This window comes from Heteronotia binoei, chromosome 10 (assembly GCF_032191835.1).
Source record: "Heteronotia binoei isolate CCM8104 ecotype False Entrance Well chromosome 10, APGP_CSIRO_Hbin_v1, whole genome shotgun sequence".
In the NCBI taxonomy this organism is placed as follows: domain Eukaryota; kingdom Metazoa; phylum Chordata; class Lepidosauria; order Squamata; family Gekkonidae; genus Heteronotia; species Heteronotia binoei.
In genome coordinates, this window is record NC_083232.1 from 70,860,429 (window position 1) to 70,879,146 (window position 18,718).

The 18,718-nt window shown below is 42.5% G+C and overlaps 1 protein-coding gene across 2 annotated transcripts in view; it reads right to left on the minus strand.

Moving 5' to 3' along the window:
• The window catches only part of CPNE4 (copine 4), a 222,885-nt gene that overhangs the window by 12,115 nt on the left and 192,052 nt on the right, over window positions 1-18,718 (minus strand). Inside the window, exons 10-11 of one of the 2 annotated variants that reach the window (XM_060248883.1) lie at window positions 9,330-9,463; window positions 1,091-1,145 (exon numbers count right to left, since the gene is read on the minus strand). In XM_060248883.1, coding sequence (XP_060104866.1) covers window positions 1,091-1,145; window positions 9,330-9,463 — 189 coding nt within the window. Of the gene's footprint in view, window positions 1-1,078; window positions 1,146-9,329; window positions 9,464-18,718 lie in introns of both variants that reach the window. The other variant, XM_060248882.1, reaches the window with a different exon arrangement.

Sequence of the window (18,718 nt, forward strand, 5' to 3'; positions counted from 1 at the left end):
TCCGCTCCCTCGACAACCTCAAGTGAGTCTCCCAGGCAGGGGAGGTGGGAGGAAGGGGGCTCTAACACGGGTTTGGGATGAGGCACGTGGCCTTGATCTTGGCTCCATCCCTAATGTCTCCTGGCCCCACCCCCAAAGTCTTCTGGCTCCATCCCCAAAGTCCCCAGATATTTCTTGAATTGGACGTGGCAACCCTAGAGAGTTAGCATTCCTGTAAATGTTTGTGGGTGAATATTGGTATATCCCTCCAGCGACATGTCTTTCAAGTTTTTTTTTTTGAAGTGTAACATTTCAGATTACTACTTGGTCACTGAATATATGTACAACATTTTTTCCTGGCCATCTTGTGCCCCATTCTTTCTCAGGAGCACTGCACTCCTGTATCCTGTTCTTTGAATCACACACAACATTGATAGCTCATTCCAATACATCCGCAAACATATTTCTCTCATCAATGACACTGTTTCTGTCCTTTAGAACAGGAGTAGCCAGAAGATCACTCGGGAATGAGCAGTCATTCTCCAAGTAATTAAAAGTAGCTGTCTGCTCTTCCTCCAGTGCAGCTCTAATCACTTGCTTATCATTCCCTCTAAAGCTACTGCAGCAGCTTCTCTACTGTTTACACATCACACAAAGATGAAGGAGGCATGTGCACACATGTACCTTTGCTCTGGATGGAAAATGAGTGTGCTGTTGCTTTAGAGCCATTGGCATTGAAGCCAAATATCAAACATGTAGTTTTCTAAAAACAAATTCTGTATCAACAGGAAGTAAAATTGAGTGGCATGGGAACTCTGTTACCTACTAATGTTATGTGACATGCCAGAGGCCTTCAAATTATCTCCAGTGGCAAAACCTGGGTTTGCAACTCCTAATTAAGCATACATTTATGCAATTTGAGCAGAGATTCAGAATTCCAAGCATCTCAGGTTATGCTAACATTGCCATCAGCACGATTCCTCCTTTCCTGCTGAGTTCCACTTTTCCACCTGCTCTTCACAGCCTTCAGTGTTCTGCTGCTCTAGTGATTTCTCTCCAGGAACCCCTACATTGTGCTAAGAGAATGAGAAAGATTCACCTGTACACCTACTTTATAGTCCGGAGGTATTCTGGCTCCAAAACCATAGACTGGGAACATTTTATCGCTGAAAACAAAATATAAATAGTTACCCATGATGTTTTCTTACATTGAATCAATTTTATTTGTTCATGAAAACATTACTGAGAAGACCCGAGTTACCTCAGACATTCAAACAAAATCAAAATATACAACAAAATATTCAGAAGAACAATGCAGCCTTATATTCACATATTATAGAATACAGCTAGGAATGAAATTAACCATTAATATCCTTACTAAATTAATACAAAGTCTGCATATTTGATTGGTATTTTACAGTCTTCAGAACCTTTGGAATGTACATTCCTTTTTTGACATGATGATTTTTTGCATATTACCAAGATGATACCAGCCTGTTTTACAACTTTCTCAAAACAGGCCACTAAAATAACAGGGGGAACTTTATTGCCACTTAATTCCTATTGGGCAGCAGTGTGCAAGCTGCTTTGTCATTGACTCAGTTTCCTTTCTGAATACTAAACAACAAAATGCCATGATTGTTAGCACCATAATTCACCAATAAAAAAAGGATCTGGAAGGTTTTGTGGACTTTCCTCCCTTTGTTGTTTCATGAAAAGCAGCTGATACACTCAACATCTTTTTGGAATGGTTTGGCTATCTGATCATGTCTTAGGAAAAAACTAAGGTGGTCCACTATATGTCTTTGGAAGGACAGACTGATATGCAACCTGACCATGACAGAAAACTGGATCCTAAGTAGTTTTTATTGAGAATAAGTCCGATTGAGCTCGGTGGGATTTGCTGTCAAGTATGTGCTGAATTGCAGTTTAACTGAATACTGGAAGTATTTATAACATGGAGCTCTATCTACTGTATCAAGGCATAGGGCAATTTAAGGCAAGCACTGTCTCCCATGACTGTCAAGCAGATGCCACCATGAAGACCACAAACCCAAGAACCCCCCTCCCCATTGTTTCCAGCTCCCTCCAGTAACTGATGTTAAATGGTGTGCTTTCTCTGAATGTATAGATACCAGACCATCCATGCTCCATGAACCTGCTAATCTCCTTTCAAAGCCATCTAAACTAGTGGCCATCTTGTAGGAGCTATTTCAACAAACTAATTATGAATTGTATTCAAAAGTTCATTTATACAGTATCTGTTGCTGAATCTTTTGCCTATCAGATTCATTAAATTACTTAAAATTTGAGTCACGCAAAATGGGAGAAAAAGCTCTCTCTGTCTATTTTCTTCCCATCACATACCATTTTATAAGCCTCCATTGTGCCCTGCTGTCTCAGATACTGTTTTTCAAATAAAAAGCCCCAACCTATTTATACTTTCTTCCTTAGGAAGGCGCTTCAAGCGATTGATCATATCAATTCTTTCTGACTGTTTCCACTGCTATGATATCATTTTTCAGATGGGGTAAACAGAACTGCACACAATATTTCAAATGTGGCCACATAATTACACAAGGTAACAGAAATGTTGATTACGCTATTTTCAATGCCATACCTAGGGAAAGGACTAAAATAGAAACAGCCAGCATCATAATGCATACTAGACATAAAGGATGCTAGGATATTCACTTGTTTTTACCAGTGCAATTTACAAGTACAATTTTTACATGAAACAAGTGGTCTCCTATAGTATATTACTGCTGGCTTCAGTAGAATGCATTTCTTATCCTATGCAATTCCTATCCTTTCCTGTGAAAACTGTAGAGCTTTGTATTATTAGTCACTCTCAGAAATAAGGGCTAGTCTAACACATTTTACATTGTAATGAGACATTCTTTACAAGCAGTGGGGAACACAAAATAGGTGGTAAGATTTAATTTTATGTTAATCATGTACTGATTGCCTTTTCTTTGATTGTGCTGGTGGAAATAGAGAAATCTTGTTTAATAACCAGGAATTGGTATGCAAAAATGTTCAAAAGACTAAGAACAAAAAGAGATCAAGGAGACTGAAAGCTCATGTTCTACCAAAGAGGGATCAAAACAGGATATGGACACCCATTTTAAAGTAGAACCCATAAGAATACTAGAATACCCTCAGGGGGCATTATGTTTATACGTGCAAAATTGTACAGCAACTCTGGTGTATTCAGTTGGGTAATAAAGCAGCGATGGACTCTACTGTGTAGTGGACCTACACACATGCAAGTAATACCAACTTTAGCTTGGGAAATTCCTGGAAATCTGGAGACAGTGCTTGTAGAGAGCAGAGCTTGGGGAGGGGGACTCAGCAGGGATGTGATATCACTCTAGGAGTAATTTCTCCTAGTGTCTCTCTGTCTATTTTCACCATAGTGTCCACCCTTGAGAGATGCTGCTTCCTCCAGGGTAGTCTGAACTCTGGAGATAATTTGTAATTCCTGGAGCACTCCATGCCCACCTTGAGACTGAGTTAAGCACAGTGATAATCCAACAGCAGTAATAAGTGGCTACACACTCTTCAACACTTTACTAAGATAATGAGCATTTCAAGGTTTCACACCAAGTCCCCATCTGTAATATTTGTATTGTTACTGACTGCTAGGGATGTCAGCCTCCGGATGGGACATGGGGATCTGCTGGAATTGCAGCTCATCTCCAGACCACAGAGATAAATTCCCTGGAGAAAATGGATGCTTGGGAGGGTGGGTTCTATGGCATTGTACCCCACTGAGGTCCCCCTCCTAGGCTGTATACCCAAATCTCTGGGAGTTTTCTAATCTAGATCTGCAGCAGCCCTAGCTCTGATCCCCTGCTGGTGGCTGGGGGGAGGGGGACCTGGAAACCCTATTGGTTGATCATACCTTCATTTGGTTAATAGCTCAAAATGACTGGCTGATTTTTTTACTGGGTGTTAACTGTTCAGAGAAGAGCTCCCTGATGGTTATATAATGAAGACGAGGACAATAAGGAGATTGAATTTATACCCTGCCCTTCACTTGGAGTCTCAGAGCAATTTACAAACTCCTTGCCCTTCCCCTTCCCACAACAGATACCCTGTGAGGTAGGTGGGGCTGAGAGAGCTCTTTCAAGAACTGCTCTTGAGAGAGCAGCTCTTTCAGGAACTGTGACTGACCCTAGGTCACTCAGTAGCTGCATGTGGAGGAGTGGGAAATCAAGCCCGCTTCTCCCAGCTTAGAATCCATGCACTTAACCACCACACCAAACTGGCTGTCAGTGTAATAATGAGAGACTGGAGGAGGTGACCTCACCCAGTGAAAACAAAGAAAGTGTGTATCTCAAGGTTTGTAAAAAAAAAAAAAAATAATAACAGCTAATATTTATTAATTCAAGATATTTGGTCCCTAAAAGGAAATGGGTTGATTTACATTTTTTTTAAAAAGCAAACAAATTTTATGGAAGGACAAAACATGGTAAGTAGGAAGCAGAAAGGATTTTGAAAAAGCCCCTCTACATAGACGAACCAATTTTCATGCCTAAAAGAAAAAAACAAGACAAATGGATAAACAAATAGATTTTTTTGTTTAAAAAGAAAAGAAAACATAAAATGGATTTTATACTAGCATAGAAGAATCACTAAGAATGACTGTTTTTCGAATATTTCCAAGCTTGTATTTTATCTTTTCTTAAATGCCTGAGTACTCTGTATACCATCACAAATGCTACTGAAACTGATAATAAATACAGAGACCATGCATAAAGTTGCCAAATTTTGTTCCCATGCAATCAAATTGCATTTTATGGTTCTTACAAGTTAATGTCGAGGTAACAGATTGTAATTTTAACCAGTGTATTCTAGTTAATATTTCTTCTGGAGCTGTATAATTTTTAAATTTTAAATTTTTTATTATATGTATTATATTTATTAAGCTAGAGGATGTTTGACCACTACTGTGTTATTTGTCATATCTCATTATTCATACTAATGTCCTATATTTTATTTTCATATTTATTTTTTAAATATCTTACGTTTTACTTATTTAGGTCCATCTTGACTTTTACAATTTTTATGTGGTTGTTGCTGGCTTGCATTGTGCTGTGTATTTGGTCATGGACTGTAATAAAACAAACTGAACTGAACTGAATCACTAAGAATTGGACTTTCAGAAAGAAAAATCCAGGAGGGCTTCTTGAACATTAAAGGACCAAAGACATGCAGGTTTGTGTATCCCTGGCCCTAGCAGCTGACAGAATGCTGGGGAAAGCAGCAGCTGGGTAGGATAGGGAATGTGTGAATCTGTCGCCTTTCCACCCTACCTTGCGGCAAAAAGCCTCTATACTCCTTGCAGAAGTCCCCAGACAGATAGCGACCAGTGCTACACATCCCTTACCTAATTCCTGTGCCCCCCTCTGTGGCCCTGCCCCTTCCTTGGAGGGTGGAAACAGCGCTGTGTTCCCACTGACTTTATCAGCACAGTTTAATAAGCCCATCCAATAATGCACAGCTGATTTCAAGTGTATCATCTCACCTCCATCCTTTATAATTAAAATATAAAAATGTACTGCGATGAGAAAGCAGTTGTGTTGCTTGGTCTCTCAATGCTGGGTGATTTCTAAATCACATGATAATATATGTTTAAAAAACAAGGTATGCACCGCCTTTAATTACTGCTCTGTCAGTTTTACCTTATATCGTTCTTTTACAAATTGCTCCTGAGGTGCTTTGGGGGAAGTGGAATCTGCTGACTATGAAGAAATGTGGTGTCTATAATTGTGCTGTAAGAGCATGGAGAAAACTGCAAGTGTCTTACCTACAAGAAGAATAACTAATGAACATAGGGAATATGCATGCCCTAAAGGTAAACACTAAGAGGCATCTACTAATGAATTAACTGAAGAAGCTGAATGCAAATAACATACCCATCCATTTCACTGATAAACTTTAAAAGAAACCACTCCAGAATAAAAATACAGTAAGCATCTAGCTCAAAACATCAAGGCCAGTACAAAATGAGAGGAGAACAAAGAAAGAGGCAGTGATTGTTACTTAGCAAAGTCACTGATCTTTTCATGCTCAGTGAAGTTAATTGGCATGATCAGGTAAAAATGTCAAGCTTCTTATTACATTGTTTTGCTATCAAGTTGGAGATGACTTATGGTGACCCCCTTAGGGCTTTCAAGGCAAGAGAAGTGCTTTGCCATTGCCTGCCTCTGTATAGCAACCTTGGGGTCTCCCATCCATGCACTAACCAGGGCCAATCTTACTTAGCTTCTGAGATCTGGCAAGATCAGGCTATCCTGGATTAGGCAGATCACAGTAGACACCTTTATATAAATAGGGCAGCCAGCCCCCCAGGTCCCAGCAGAAGATCCCCTGATTTGGGGGGCTCCTCTCCACTGTGGACCAGCTGGCTGGTGGGGGAAACTCCTCCCCTAAACAGGGATGTCACTGTGCAATGTCCCCAATGATATGGCATCACCCAAAAGTGATGTCATCACATTGGGGATGTTGCGCAGGGAATGCTCTGGTTTTTGGGCAAACTCTATGTTTAAAGACCAATTTAACCATAGTAAAAAAGGTAAAGGTAGTCTCCTGTGCAAGCACCAGTCGTTTCTGACTCTGGGGTGACGTCGCATCAGTGATTTTGAATAAATTTCAGTCTTTATCCCTTTTCTATATTCCTTCCTCAACAACAGCACACCTGGGTCATGTGCAAGGCTTACCTCTAAACTAAATTTAAGTTCTGGATTAATTCAGCCCCATAGCCAGGAATAATCGGGGGGGGGGGCATGAAAGAGGCATATCTGACATCACCTGAAAGTGATGTAGGCATGTCAGGGAGGTGATGTTCTGCTGCCATGTACAGAGAGGAGGAAAGGAGAACACCTGGTCTTTGTTGCCAAGGCCAAGCTTAAGACCTGGTCCCTGCACAGGGTTTGCGGGAAGCTACAAACTACCTTGCAGTACAAGGCTTGTACCCACTCAACTCAAGTGGAAGATTGTTGCGAGCCGAACTCTGCAACTGACCCAATCCAGCCCAGCCCACCATACGTCATGTTAAGAAACCCATATCTTCACCTGGTTTTTTATTTCACTGACAAGTTTATCCACAAATCACAAATTATCATTATAACTTTACCCAGAATGCTCCGTACTCCCCTCCTCATTGGAAGCCACCTGTTTGGTTTCAGGAGTTGTACGCTGAGAATTTTTTATCAAATGAAAATGCGACCCCCAGGACTATAATAACACTGTTATGGTTTGGGGGATAAAGGAAGGAGCAAAGCGTTCAATAGTAATCGGTTCTCACTTTGGCCCTTTGTTAGCACACACATAATGGCATGTTCTCTGGGGATTTCTTTCCAATTTACAGGAGTCCCATTTATGTGACTCTAACACAACTCAACTCCTTCACTTGCCTTTGAAAGAAGGTTTCATTACCATGCTAATCGTGATCCTTTGAAGCGAGCTAATTACAGCACCCTGTAGTGTACTACATGGAAGACAACAGCAAATGCCTCAAGAATAATCCAGAAGGCATAATCAGCATCAGGCTGACAAGGCACTCCCTATCAATAAGATAGTTGACATTTCTGTCTGGGTAAATAAATATATATACAAGATTCTATCCATTCCATAAACTGCCATGCCTCTCAGGAGTCCATGGAGAACAGCATCTCCCTGCACAGGAGTGGTGCCCAGAGAGAAGAAAACAGAACTCTGATCTGCCCATCTAGTAGAGGCTGTGACACTAATCAAGAAATGCAGAAGGATCCAACTGATGCAAGACCTGAAATCAATGATACTGGTCTGAATGTGGGATTGATATTATTAGCCAGTTTGCGAATAAATTAGCTTTCCAAAACCCACTTTGCATAGTGAAAACAGAATACTTGAAAGTTCATTAGACAACTCCTCCCCTCCCATCAAGTTGCAACTGTCTTATAACAACCCCATAGGATTATCAAGGCAAGAGGCATTCAGAGGTGGTTTGCCATTGCCTTACCCTGCATTGTGAACCTGGACTTCCTTGGTGGTCTCCCATCCAAGTACTAAACCAGGGCTGACCTTGTTTAGCTTCTGAGATCTGACAAGATCAGGCTGGCCTAGGCTATCCAGGTCAGGGCAATGAACCAAATGCCAAAGACTTTGATCATGAGTCAAATTCTGATTGAAACTCTGAGGCTAATATTGGAGAGGCTATTTTTTTAAGCACACACAATCTCAGATAGTTCCAGCCACAGACTTGGAAGTTTCCAGTATGAATCCCCTACTGCCCCTGACAACACTGAATATATGTGACATTAAAGAAATGTATAAATAAAAGCATGGGGTGGAGAAAGTGGATAGAGCCCTCTCCCCAAATACTAGAGCTCTAGGGCCCCTGCTGAAGCTGATGAGCAGCAAATTCAGGACAGACCACAGAAATGATTTCCTCAAGACAATGAAAATTAACCTGTGGAATTCACTGCCACCAGATATATTTGCCTCTAGCTCAGACTGCTCCAGAAGGGAATTAGGCAAATTTATAGAGGGTAGGTGCATCAAATGGAGGGAAGCTTACATGATATAGTCCAATTCCACCAGATCTTGGAAGCTAAGCAGGGTCAGTACTTGGAAGGGAGACCACCGAGGAAGACTCTGCAGAGGAAGGCAAGGGCAAACATTCTCTGCTTCTTATGTGTCTTGTAAGCTTCTTGCTGAGGTTGTCATAAGTTGGCTGTGATGATGACACTTTATACACACAGGCCCACACTTACACGCAGAGAAAGAGAGGTCCCTCAATAGCTAGTAGTCATGATGGTTAAATAGAGCCTACGTATTCAGAGACACTATACTTGTAAATGTCAGTTGCTAGAGGAAGCAGCAATGGGTAATTTTGGGTCCCTGTGCCACTGCTTGTGGTCTTCCAGGACATCTGATTGGTCATGATGGAAAACAAGATGCTGAATTAAATGGACCACTAGTCTGATCCAGCAGGATGCTCTTATCATCTTTGTATATAAATACAGATGTGGTTAGACACATGCAGATGACATTTAAATTATCAGCGATAGAAGTGGAGGTGGTTGGAGGCAGGGATACACTAGAAATTTCAAGACAATGGTTGGGAGCCTGGGATTAAACCTACATTTCTGAACCTGCATTGAGAACAGAAAAGGAGATGTGCAATCTAGATCTCAACAGATCCAGTTTAGGATTATTTAAATCTTGCCTAAAGCCATTGCAAAGAACTCTTAGAAAATGCTAAAAGAAATAGATGCAGAACTGCAGAAAAGGAATCATCAGGTTTATCATAGTGTCCAAATGCTCTTCAGAAAGCTAGAACAAACGTTATCTTTTACCTGTCATAGTCTTGGCAGATCTCCCCAACAGCTACCAGTGCCTTCAAGTATTCATTCGGCTGATAGGGATGGATATAATGAAGAGAACAGCTGTTCCGGGGATCACCATTGGAAGCTGTAAAATCTATAGCTACCTGGAAAGGAAAGAGCACCTTCTAAGATATTCTTTTGTCATAGAACACCGATGAATTTGGACTATGATTCCCCCTACCAGAAAAAGGCCAGTTGCACAATACGGTTATTTGAGTTGTACTCTCATAACAATCCAGTATCCTCATGGTGCATTGTACATAGTAAAAACTATATGATATACACAAAAGAGTTGGACATTGTTATAGAATACCATTACAGAAAATACTTTAAAATCTAGGTGTTGTTAGTTTATTACAATTTTTACACAACTTCCAATAATGTAGATCTAAAAGAAAGTTACAAATCAATAATATGAAACCAGTATCAATAAAATGCTAAATGAATTCAATAATAAGAGTATTAAAATTGCATCATGCTCCATTATTCTTCATTGTTAGGTTCTGAAATAGGTCACCACTTTCCTCAGGAAATTCAGAGAACTGGAATCCAAACATGGTGAGTTGCCTTCCCCTATAGCATCATGGCTAGGGTTGCCAGGTCCTACGCTCTCACCAGCAGAGGGTGGGAGGAAGCTTTCTGGGTGTGGGTGGGACAACATCATTGTGTGCAATTATCCTGACATGATGGCATCCTGCGGAACTTTTGCCCAAAATACCAGAGTGCCACCACACAATGTGGAAACTTCCTCAGCTTCTCCGTGTGAATTCGTAATGATTTCCGTGTGACGGCATCATGTTGGGGAGGTCGTGCTGGGTTGTGACTGTTGGGGGTGCAACCCCCCACTGGCCGGCTGGCCAGCAGTGAGCAGGAGCCCACAAAATTGGGGGATGCTCCCCTCGCACCTGAGGGCTGGCAGCCAATGCTTCCTCTAAGCTGTGGAGTCTTGTGAGCAAAATTCTACTTTGTGAGCTACTGGCATTAAAGTTGTGTGAGCAATTTGGCGACTGCATAGCTTGCTCTGGGGCCATCCTTCCTGAATTAAGACAAAAATATGTGAGCCAGAGGCTAAAAAACTGTGAACTAGCTCTCACTATCTCAGCTTAGAGGGAACACTGTTGGCAACTATAAGATTCATGGGCCATAATATATATATGGAGGGGGCAGGGCTTGAATTCAGCAGGAGCTCACAAGAGCACAGTTCTCTCCCCGCTGCACGCAGATCCCGGGACATATGCAAATGAGATATGCTACGAAGCTCCTGAAGATTTTTTTCTATGAAATGATCCCGGGGGGGGGGGGGGGGCGTTATCAGATCATGAAGATCCATGGAGCTCAGACTGGGCAGAAGAAACATTAGGGTGATCTAGTATAGTTGTGGCATTTCAGAAATAAAGTGGACAGTTTTCTTTCATGACTGATGAAATGGTATGTATAGGCTTTGTAAATTTGTTCCATACTCAGAATTGAAGCTTGGCCACTTTCTAGCATATTGGTTTTCTGGCCTGCCAAACCATAGCCTGAAATTCATATCTGACCAAGTGATAACAGCAGGGAACTTACAGATGGGATAGGAACAGGACTAGGGGTGTGCAAAAAAAAATATCCGGAATTAACCGGATTCGGAAATATACGGGGCCAAAATATTCAGAATACTGTATATTTCCGAATATTGGTACTCGGAATAGCCATATATACGGGAGATATACAGCTATTTCTGAATATACGGCCCAATTATACCTTATGGGCCATTGAAATCAATGGCAAAATAGGGTATATTGGAAGCTGCCTGGAGGGGAGGAGGTTTGAGGAAGAGTCCCCAAATTTGCAGGGGACCTGCAGGGACCTCTCCCCTACGAACCCCTCAAGCCTCAAAAAGATTGGGCCAGGGGTTCCCATTCCAGGGGCACCCAAAGAGGGTGCCCTATCCCACCATTATACCCTATGGGCCATTGAAATCAATGGCAACATAGGGCATAATCAGAGGCTACTGGGGGGCAAGGGATTTGAGGGAGAGCCCCCCAAACTGCATGGAAGAAAAAAATAGCTCTATAAAAACATGAAAGTGACCCACCCCACACAGCCCATACACCAACCCCCTCACACCAACACCAAAGGTAATTTAAAAAAATCAAAACATGACAGAAAGAACCGCTCCCCCCCAAAAATAATCAAACAAACCCAGAACCAGGAAAAGAGACAACACGGCAGGATGCAAAACCAATAACAACAAATCCAAACAAATCTGAGAAAAGGACAACAAACTCAATTGTTAAAAAACTGAACTTTTTAGCAATAAAAAACCTCAGGCAAAATCAGTCAACACCCCCCCCAAAAAAACAAACAAACAAACAAACAAAAAACAAAAAAACAGAACCAGGAAAAGGGACAACGGGACAGGATGCAAACCCAACAACAACACAGATCCAAGCAAATCCAACTGAGAAAAGGCCAACAAACTCAACTGTTAAAAACTTTTTAACAATAAAAATTAGGCCAACAGCACCCCCCCCCCCCCGCAAGAACCAGAACCAGAAGAGAAAAGGAACAACAGCAGCACAACACAGCAGCAACAAATCAAACACAGAATCCTTTTAAAACACTAAAAAACTTGACTTTTAACAATACAGAAACTTAACCAACCCCTCCCCCCTAAAAAACCCTTCACCCTAACCCCAAGAAATCCAAGCCACCCAAATCAGGAAAAGTAAAAGGACACTGCACTTTTAAAAGTCCTCTCACTAAAGTTAGATATAGGCAAATTGGCAACCCCCCACCCCAGGCCCCCACCCCCAGCAGAACCCCCTAACCCTAGCCCCAAATAAGCTACCCCACCCATATCTGGATAAGTAAAGGGACTCTGAGACTTAAAAAGTCCTTTTACTTTTATCCTAACTAAAATAAAAACAAGAACCCCAAGACTGTCTTACCTTAGAGGTCTTCTCTTCTCAAGGCAGATCAGGCAAGGCTGAGAGAGAGCAGCAGCAGCTGAGGCCAAGGGCCACCGCAGCACAATCTCTCTTTCACACCAACACAGCAGCAATGGCAATGGAGTCCAGCCAGGCAGACTCCTTAAAAAGGTTCTCTGGCCCTACAGAGAGCAGTTTCAAAAAATACCACTGCTCTGTGATTGGCCACAGAACAGTGTTTACTTGGATACCCAAGTAAACAAAAGAACAACAATGTTGCTGATGGCTGGGGGATTAGCCCAGCCATCAACTACACAACAGCCCTGCAAAGCATGCATTTGCAATGCATTTTGCAAATGCTTGCTTTGGATTGGCTGCTGGGGTTCCTCTCCCCCTCTCCCTGATCCCAGGGAGGCTATTGGAGAGGCGGGAAAAGGCTTCCAAGGGCGGGAAAGGAGGCAAGCAGCTTCTCTGAGGCTGCAGAAGCTCCTTTCCCGCCTTTTACATCGAGTTCCGTATACTTCCGAATATTTATTCGGAAGTATACCGGGAGCCGTATATTGATTTGGAAGTATACGGGGAGCCGAATATTGATTCGGAAGTATACGGGAAGCCGTATACGGCTCCTGTATAATGCCTTCTAATTGGATTTGAAAGTATACGACGCCGTATACTTCTGAATCAGGGGGTATTCGGCGGTCTATTTTGTTCGGCCGAACCAAATGCACACCCCTAAACAGGACTAAATAGGGTTTGGGTTCCTTCCTGTTTGAAGGCTGTTGAAAGACACCCAGTGCTTCTGTGGGCAAGTTGTGGGACTGAACTCTGGGGTTCAACTCCACCTGAGACCCATCTAATCTCTAAACAAAGAATTTGATTGAAGGAGTCCCTCCCACAAAGTGAGGAGTCTTCTTGTGATGAAGAAAGGCATCTTGCTTAGTGGAAAGAAGTCCTTTCATCCAACTTTAAGAGGCTGTTTGTGGTTATGATATTAGACTCGTTCCCAGGTTCCCTAAAAGACTCTGCCTAGTATTTCAAAATAATTTCCAAAATGAACTGCAAATTCCATCAAATCTCAATATACCTGACTAAAATTACATTTTGGTAATAATAATAATAATAATAAAATTTTATTTATATCTCGCCCTCTCCGCCTAAGCAGGCTCAGAGAGGCTAACAACATCCATAAAATATACAATACAGTAATTATACAAGACTTTAAAATCAACATTATCCCCAAACAATTCTAAATTCACATTTAACATAATTTGACAGTAACAATGATGTTCCTGGCGCTATTTCTGTCAGTTTACGTGATAGCGAAGATCCCTGAGGCAAAATCATTTTGGCGGATCTATTTGTTTAGCGATCATTAATCAGCAATCTGCAAAAGCCAACCTAAAAAGGATGGTCTTGCAGGCCCTGCGGAATTGGTCAAGACTCCGCAGGGCCCGCACCTCTTCCGAGAGCACCTCTATAAAACTTATCACAGTAAAACAAATGAAACACACTGTCTGTTCCAATTAGATCACAATATTCATTTGTCTAATTATAAGTTCTAAGCAATCAGAGCTTTAATTTAATCTCCCACACTCAGGTGCTTTCAGGTTCACACATCTGTCTAGCACAAAATCATTGCAAAATTAAAATGTGCTGTACTAAACGCACACAAACGATGAGAGAGAGAGACTGGCAGTTTTAGATGCTTACTTTCATTTCACTCACTGCTGCAACATTGTTATGATTATTGTAATAGTAGTAATTTGTATTGCACTTTCTATGCTCAGATAACTAAATAAGCTAATTAACCCCCCCACACACACTTTTAGTGTGTATGTGTGTGTGTGTGTGTGTGTGTGTGTGTGTATACAGATAGTAGAGAACTGGATGGTGAGCCAGGAGGCAGATCTAATGAGCTTTGAATAGATTTTGGGAACTGGAACACCATGCCCTTAGTTTTTGAGAAGTGAGAGGCATCTGGCAGTAAAACACATTTTACTTAACCTTTCAGAAATCATGTCTTCTTCTTCCCATTTTTAACTTTAAGGAGGGGAGGGATTTCTAGCTCAGTGAATACAGGACAGCATCATCATAGAATATTCTCAGTGAACCAGAAGAAACACCCAAGACCAACAATATAATTGCATACAAAAGGAATAAAATTAAGCACTGCAAAGAATAAAGACATATTTACAGCAAAAAAAAAAGTTTCTATCTCATCACAATGTTATCATTTATTGCATATAATCATCTGTGTAGTCCCGCCCCCCCCCAGTTCTGTTGTGATAGTCCAATTTTATAGTTTAGCTAATACATATCCAAAACATTTGGGGTGGGGTATTTTTTTTCAAGAGGCCTCAGTAGGCAGAAAGAATTACAATGAATAAAGCTCTTTTGAAGATTTAGAAAATGAAACAGCATGGATTTAGGGGTGCCAGGTCTGATTCAAAAAATACCTGGGACTTTGTGGGTGGAGCCAGGGCTGGCCCTGCCGCTAGGCAAATTAAGCATTGGCCTAGAGTGCAGGTCTGTGGGCGGTGCCAAATTGGATGCCCCCCACATGACTTTAAACCAGTTGCCCGCTATGGAGGTGGAGCATCTGGAGCCTACAGTACAGATTACATGGAGCTCTACTGCTGTCTTGATCACTAAGCTTTAAAGTGAAGTGGTGTTCTCCCTCAAGCTGCTGCTAGATGTCTCTGAGGTGCACAGGAAAGATTCAGGCCCCTCAAAGCCTTTTTTAAAAAAATGTAATGATTCTTAAGTATTTTGTCTAATAAAGGTTTCTGGGGTGCGTGGGGAATGTTTCAGCTGGCAGGTACCAGTCTTCTTTGCTCACACAAGTTAGTGGCCACAGGGCGCAAGATTTTTTTGGTAGTTCGAGGCTCATTTTGGGGCACAGTTTAAATATCATAAACTGTTGCGGTTGGAATCAAAAATAAGGAATCAGAAAGTGAGAACAAGGAACAAGGAGCCAATTCTAGCCTGGCACTTTGCACCCAACACGAGGGGCAGTCCAATTCCAGTCCTGGCTGAACCCGCTCTCTCCTCAGAGGAGATCTAACTGACACACCCCCTCCAAATGTGCTGCCACTCAGGGCAGAGGGGGTCGTGCATGCAGCAGCACCAGGGTGGAGGGGGAACATGCAAGGAGTCCAGAGAAGAGGGTCTGCATGCTGAGGGGAGGCTTCCTGCTGCCGCCCAGCACCACACTGATGAGCTACAACAGAAGAACCCTCCCCAAATCAGGGGCACGTCCTGCTGGACCTTGAGCCACTCCCAGAAAGCCTCTCTTGCTGGATCCTGGGGGATAGGCAGCACTTGGAACAGCCCACTTCATGACGCCTGTGCCCCCACAGCCTCCTCCAGCAGCCCTGAGCCCAACTGGACCTTGGGCACCCACAGCTGGCACCCGCCTCTCCCCCCTCCATGCCTGCAGTCTCTGCCACCATGTCCCCCTTAGGTGTCCAGCTGAAGACAACTGATCACCAGCTTTACTTGCAGAAGGTTCAGTTGCTGGGAACTCCAACTAAAAGCATCTCAGGTATCAGAAAGACAGTTGGGTGGTCCCATTCTGCAGGAGGGACAAAACTGCTGCTTGACCTTGACAAGATCAGGGGTGGAATTCTAGCAGGAGCTCCTTTGCATATTAGGCCACACACCCCTGATATAGCCAATCTTCCAAGAGGTTACAAGGCTCTTTTTTGTAAACTCTTGGAGGACTGGCCACATCAGAGGTGTGTGGCCTAATATGCAAAGGAGCTCCTGCTAGAATTCTACCCCTGGACAAGATGCTTCTAGTTGGCTACCTACTCAGCAGCAGCTCTTCACCTTCAGTGCGTTTTAAGCAGGTGCTTGCAAATTGTGGCTTATCACCTAAGGTTCTGGGCTGATCACCAGCCCAGAACTTTTGAGAAGCAACGAACTATACTTTCGCACGCAAACCTTTTTTAGTGACAGAGGAAAGAAGGAATACAGAAAATGGGAGGTTTACAAAGCTGGACACATTCAGGCAGGAAAGCTCCATAAATGGCTGTTAGCCCTGGTGGTTAATCAAACTTCCATGGTCAGAAGAGAGGTATCTCTCCCTTGAATATCGGATTCTGGGGACAATCATTTTGTGTGTGTGTGTGGGAGAAGTAACAGGAGTGTCATGGTGCCTTTGAAAATTTATTATAACATAAGCATAGGCTAGTTCAGTCTCATCAGATTGTCAAATCATGATTTCACTGTAACTTTAAGTACAACTATACAGGTGTTTTAAGACTTAGCAACAGAATCCCCCTGGCTTTCCTCATCTTGGTGTTTTTAATGGAGGGAGCACTGGTTTAATGGAGGGGGCACTGGGCAGTCGGGTTAAAATGGATAAAAGGAAATACTTCTTCACCCAAAGGGTGATTAACATGTGGAATTCACTGCCACAGGAGGTAGTGGTGGCTACAAGCATAGACAGCTTCAAGAGGGGGTTAGATAAAAATATGGAGCAGAGGTCCATCAGTGGCTATTAGCCACAGTGTGTGTATATATATATATTGCTTTTTTGGGGGGGGGCCACTGCGTGACACAGAGTATTGGACTGGATGGGCCATTGGCCTGATCCAACATTGCTTCTCTTATGTTCTTATGGTTGCATGGAATTACTGGAGGCTGCCTCCTCCACCATAAGAGCACCTGGAAGTCATGGTGACAATTCATCTGTTTTTGAAAACTGGTTATCAGTGGGGGGGGGGGGCAGAAGTTAGCCTTGCCTAGGGTGCCAGATAGTCCAGGGCAGCCCTGGGTGGAACCAGGAGACTTTGAGGGTGGGGCCAGGTGCAAGGGTGTGACAAGCATGATTGAACTCCAAAGGGAGTTCTGGCCATCAAATTTAAAGGGATTGCATGACTTTTAAATGGCTTCCCTCCATTGGAAACAATGAAGGAAAGGGGCACCTTCTTTTGGGGCTCATAGAATTGGACCCTCTGATCCAATCTTTTTGAAATTTTGGGGGGGGATGTTTTGAGGAGAGGCATCAGATGCTATGCTGAAAATTTGGTGCCTTTACCTCAAAATGCTCTTAGCCCCCCCCCCAGAGCCCCAGATACTTGCTGATCAATTCACCATTATACCCTATGGGAATCAGTCTCCATAGGGAATAATGGAGTGCCTAGCAGACATTCCCTGCCCCACTTTCTGATAACCCTGAAACAAGGAGAGGGCCTCTGAACTGGGGATTGGGCAACCCTACATGGGTTGGATCCCGATTAAATCATTAATTTCTGTTGATTCCCCTAACCCACTTCAGCTCCCCACCCCAGTCACTTCTCAGAGTCCTCCACACCCAGAAGCAGCATGTTGCAGAGATCAGTGAGATGCGGTGGGGCAGGGGAGCTTGATTTCACTGATGGAAAAGTGCACCTGGATCCAACCCAGTGTATCTGAGGGTATCTCCCTGTCCTCCTCCACTCAGGATTGAAACAGTTCTTAAAACTATTGATCTCCCTTGCAGAATCTATCAATTTAATTATTATAACTAGACAAATGCTGCATTTTCTTTTGTTTATCATAATTTTTATGAAGGTTGTTATTTTGCTATACAGTTTTGTTAGGTATCGGGGTCATGCCTAGGATCAGACTGAATGAATAGGATCCCTACGCAAACCTCAGGCTGCTGAAAAACAGAGCTGGTTCTAGAAACAATTGTTGCAGATTGCTTGATAACTTATTGTGTGAAGTAGGTAACACTATACTGTTGTTTTCATCCACCAAAGTGATCAGTGTATGCTGCAGTCTGTGTCTACTGCATGGCTTTGACAATATAACTTAAGTTAGGCAAAAAGCACCCAAGGCATCACAGCTCTGCAAATAATCAGAAGTGTTGATATACTCTGTATTGAATATCTTATAAGACAACCTGCCTTGATGTTTCTTCTGCTCTCAAAAGGAAATTATAAAATAAAATAAACCAAACAGAAATTGATATCTTAAGCAGGCTTAGAATTTGGCTTGAATAAGATGAAGAAAAGTGAAAAAAAAATGGTTCACTGATGCAGTATATATTGACCTTTTTAACTAGGGGTGGCCATGTCTAGTATAATAGCCTGCTTTTTTAGTGAGACCTGGGGTGAAGACCTTATTTCCTGTGATATCTATGGATAAAGCAAAATCATTTGAAATTACTCTTACCTACACTAAACGTCACAAGTACAAATTATTGTTGACATTATTTCAAATTGACCAGGTTTATAAAAAAAAAAATCTAAGACCCATGCTTAATTTATGGATGAGCCCCCCTCCCCTCCCCGCACTCCCCATGAGTGGCTTGTTTTTGTGGATCAAAAAACTCTGCAGGGGAGAACCAGCTGGGATTAGTGGCAAGTTTTCTGCTAACCCACAGAAACCCCAAGTTTGCAGAAAAATCCCAGACCTTAAAACGAAGCATCTTGAGCTTTTGGCTGCCACTTTGAGGTT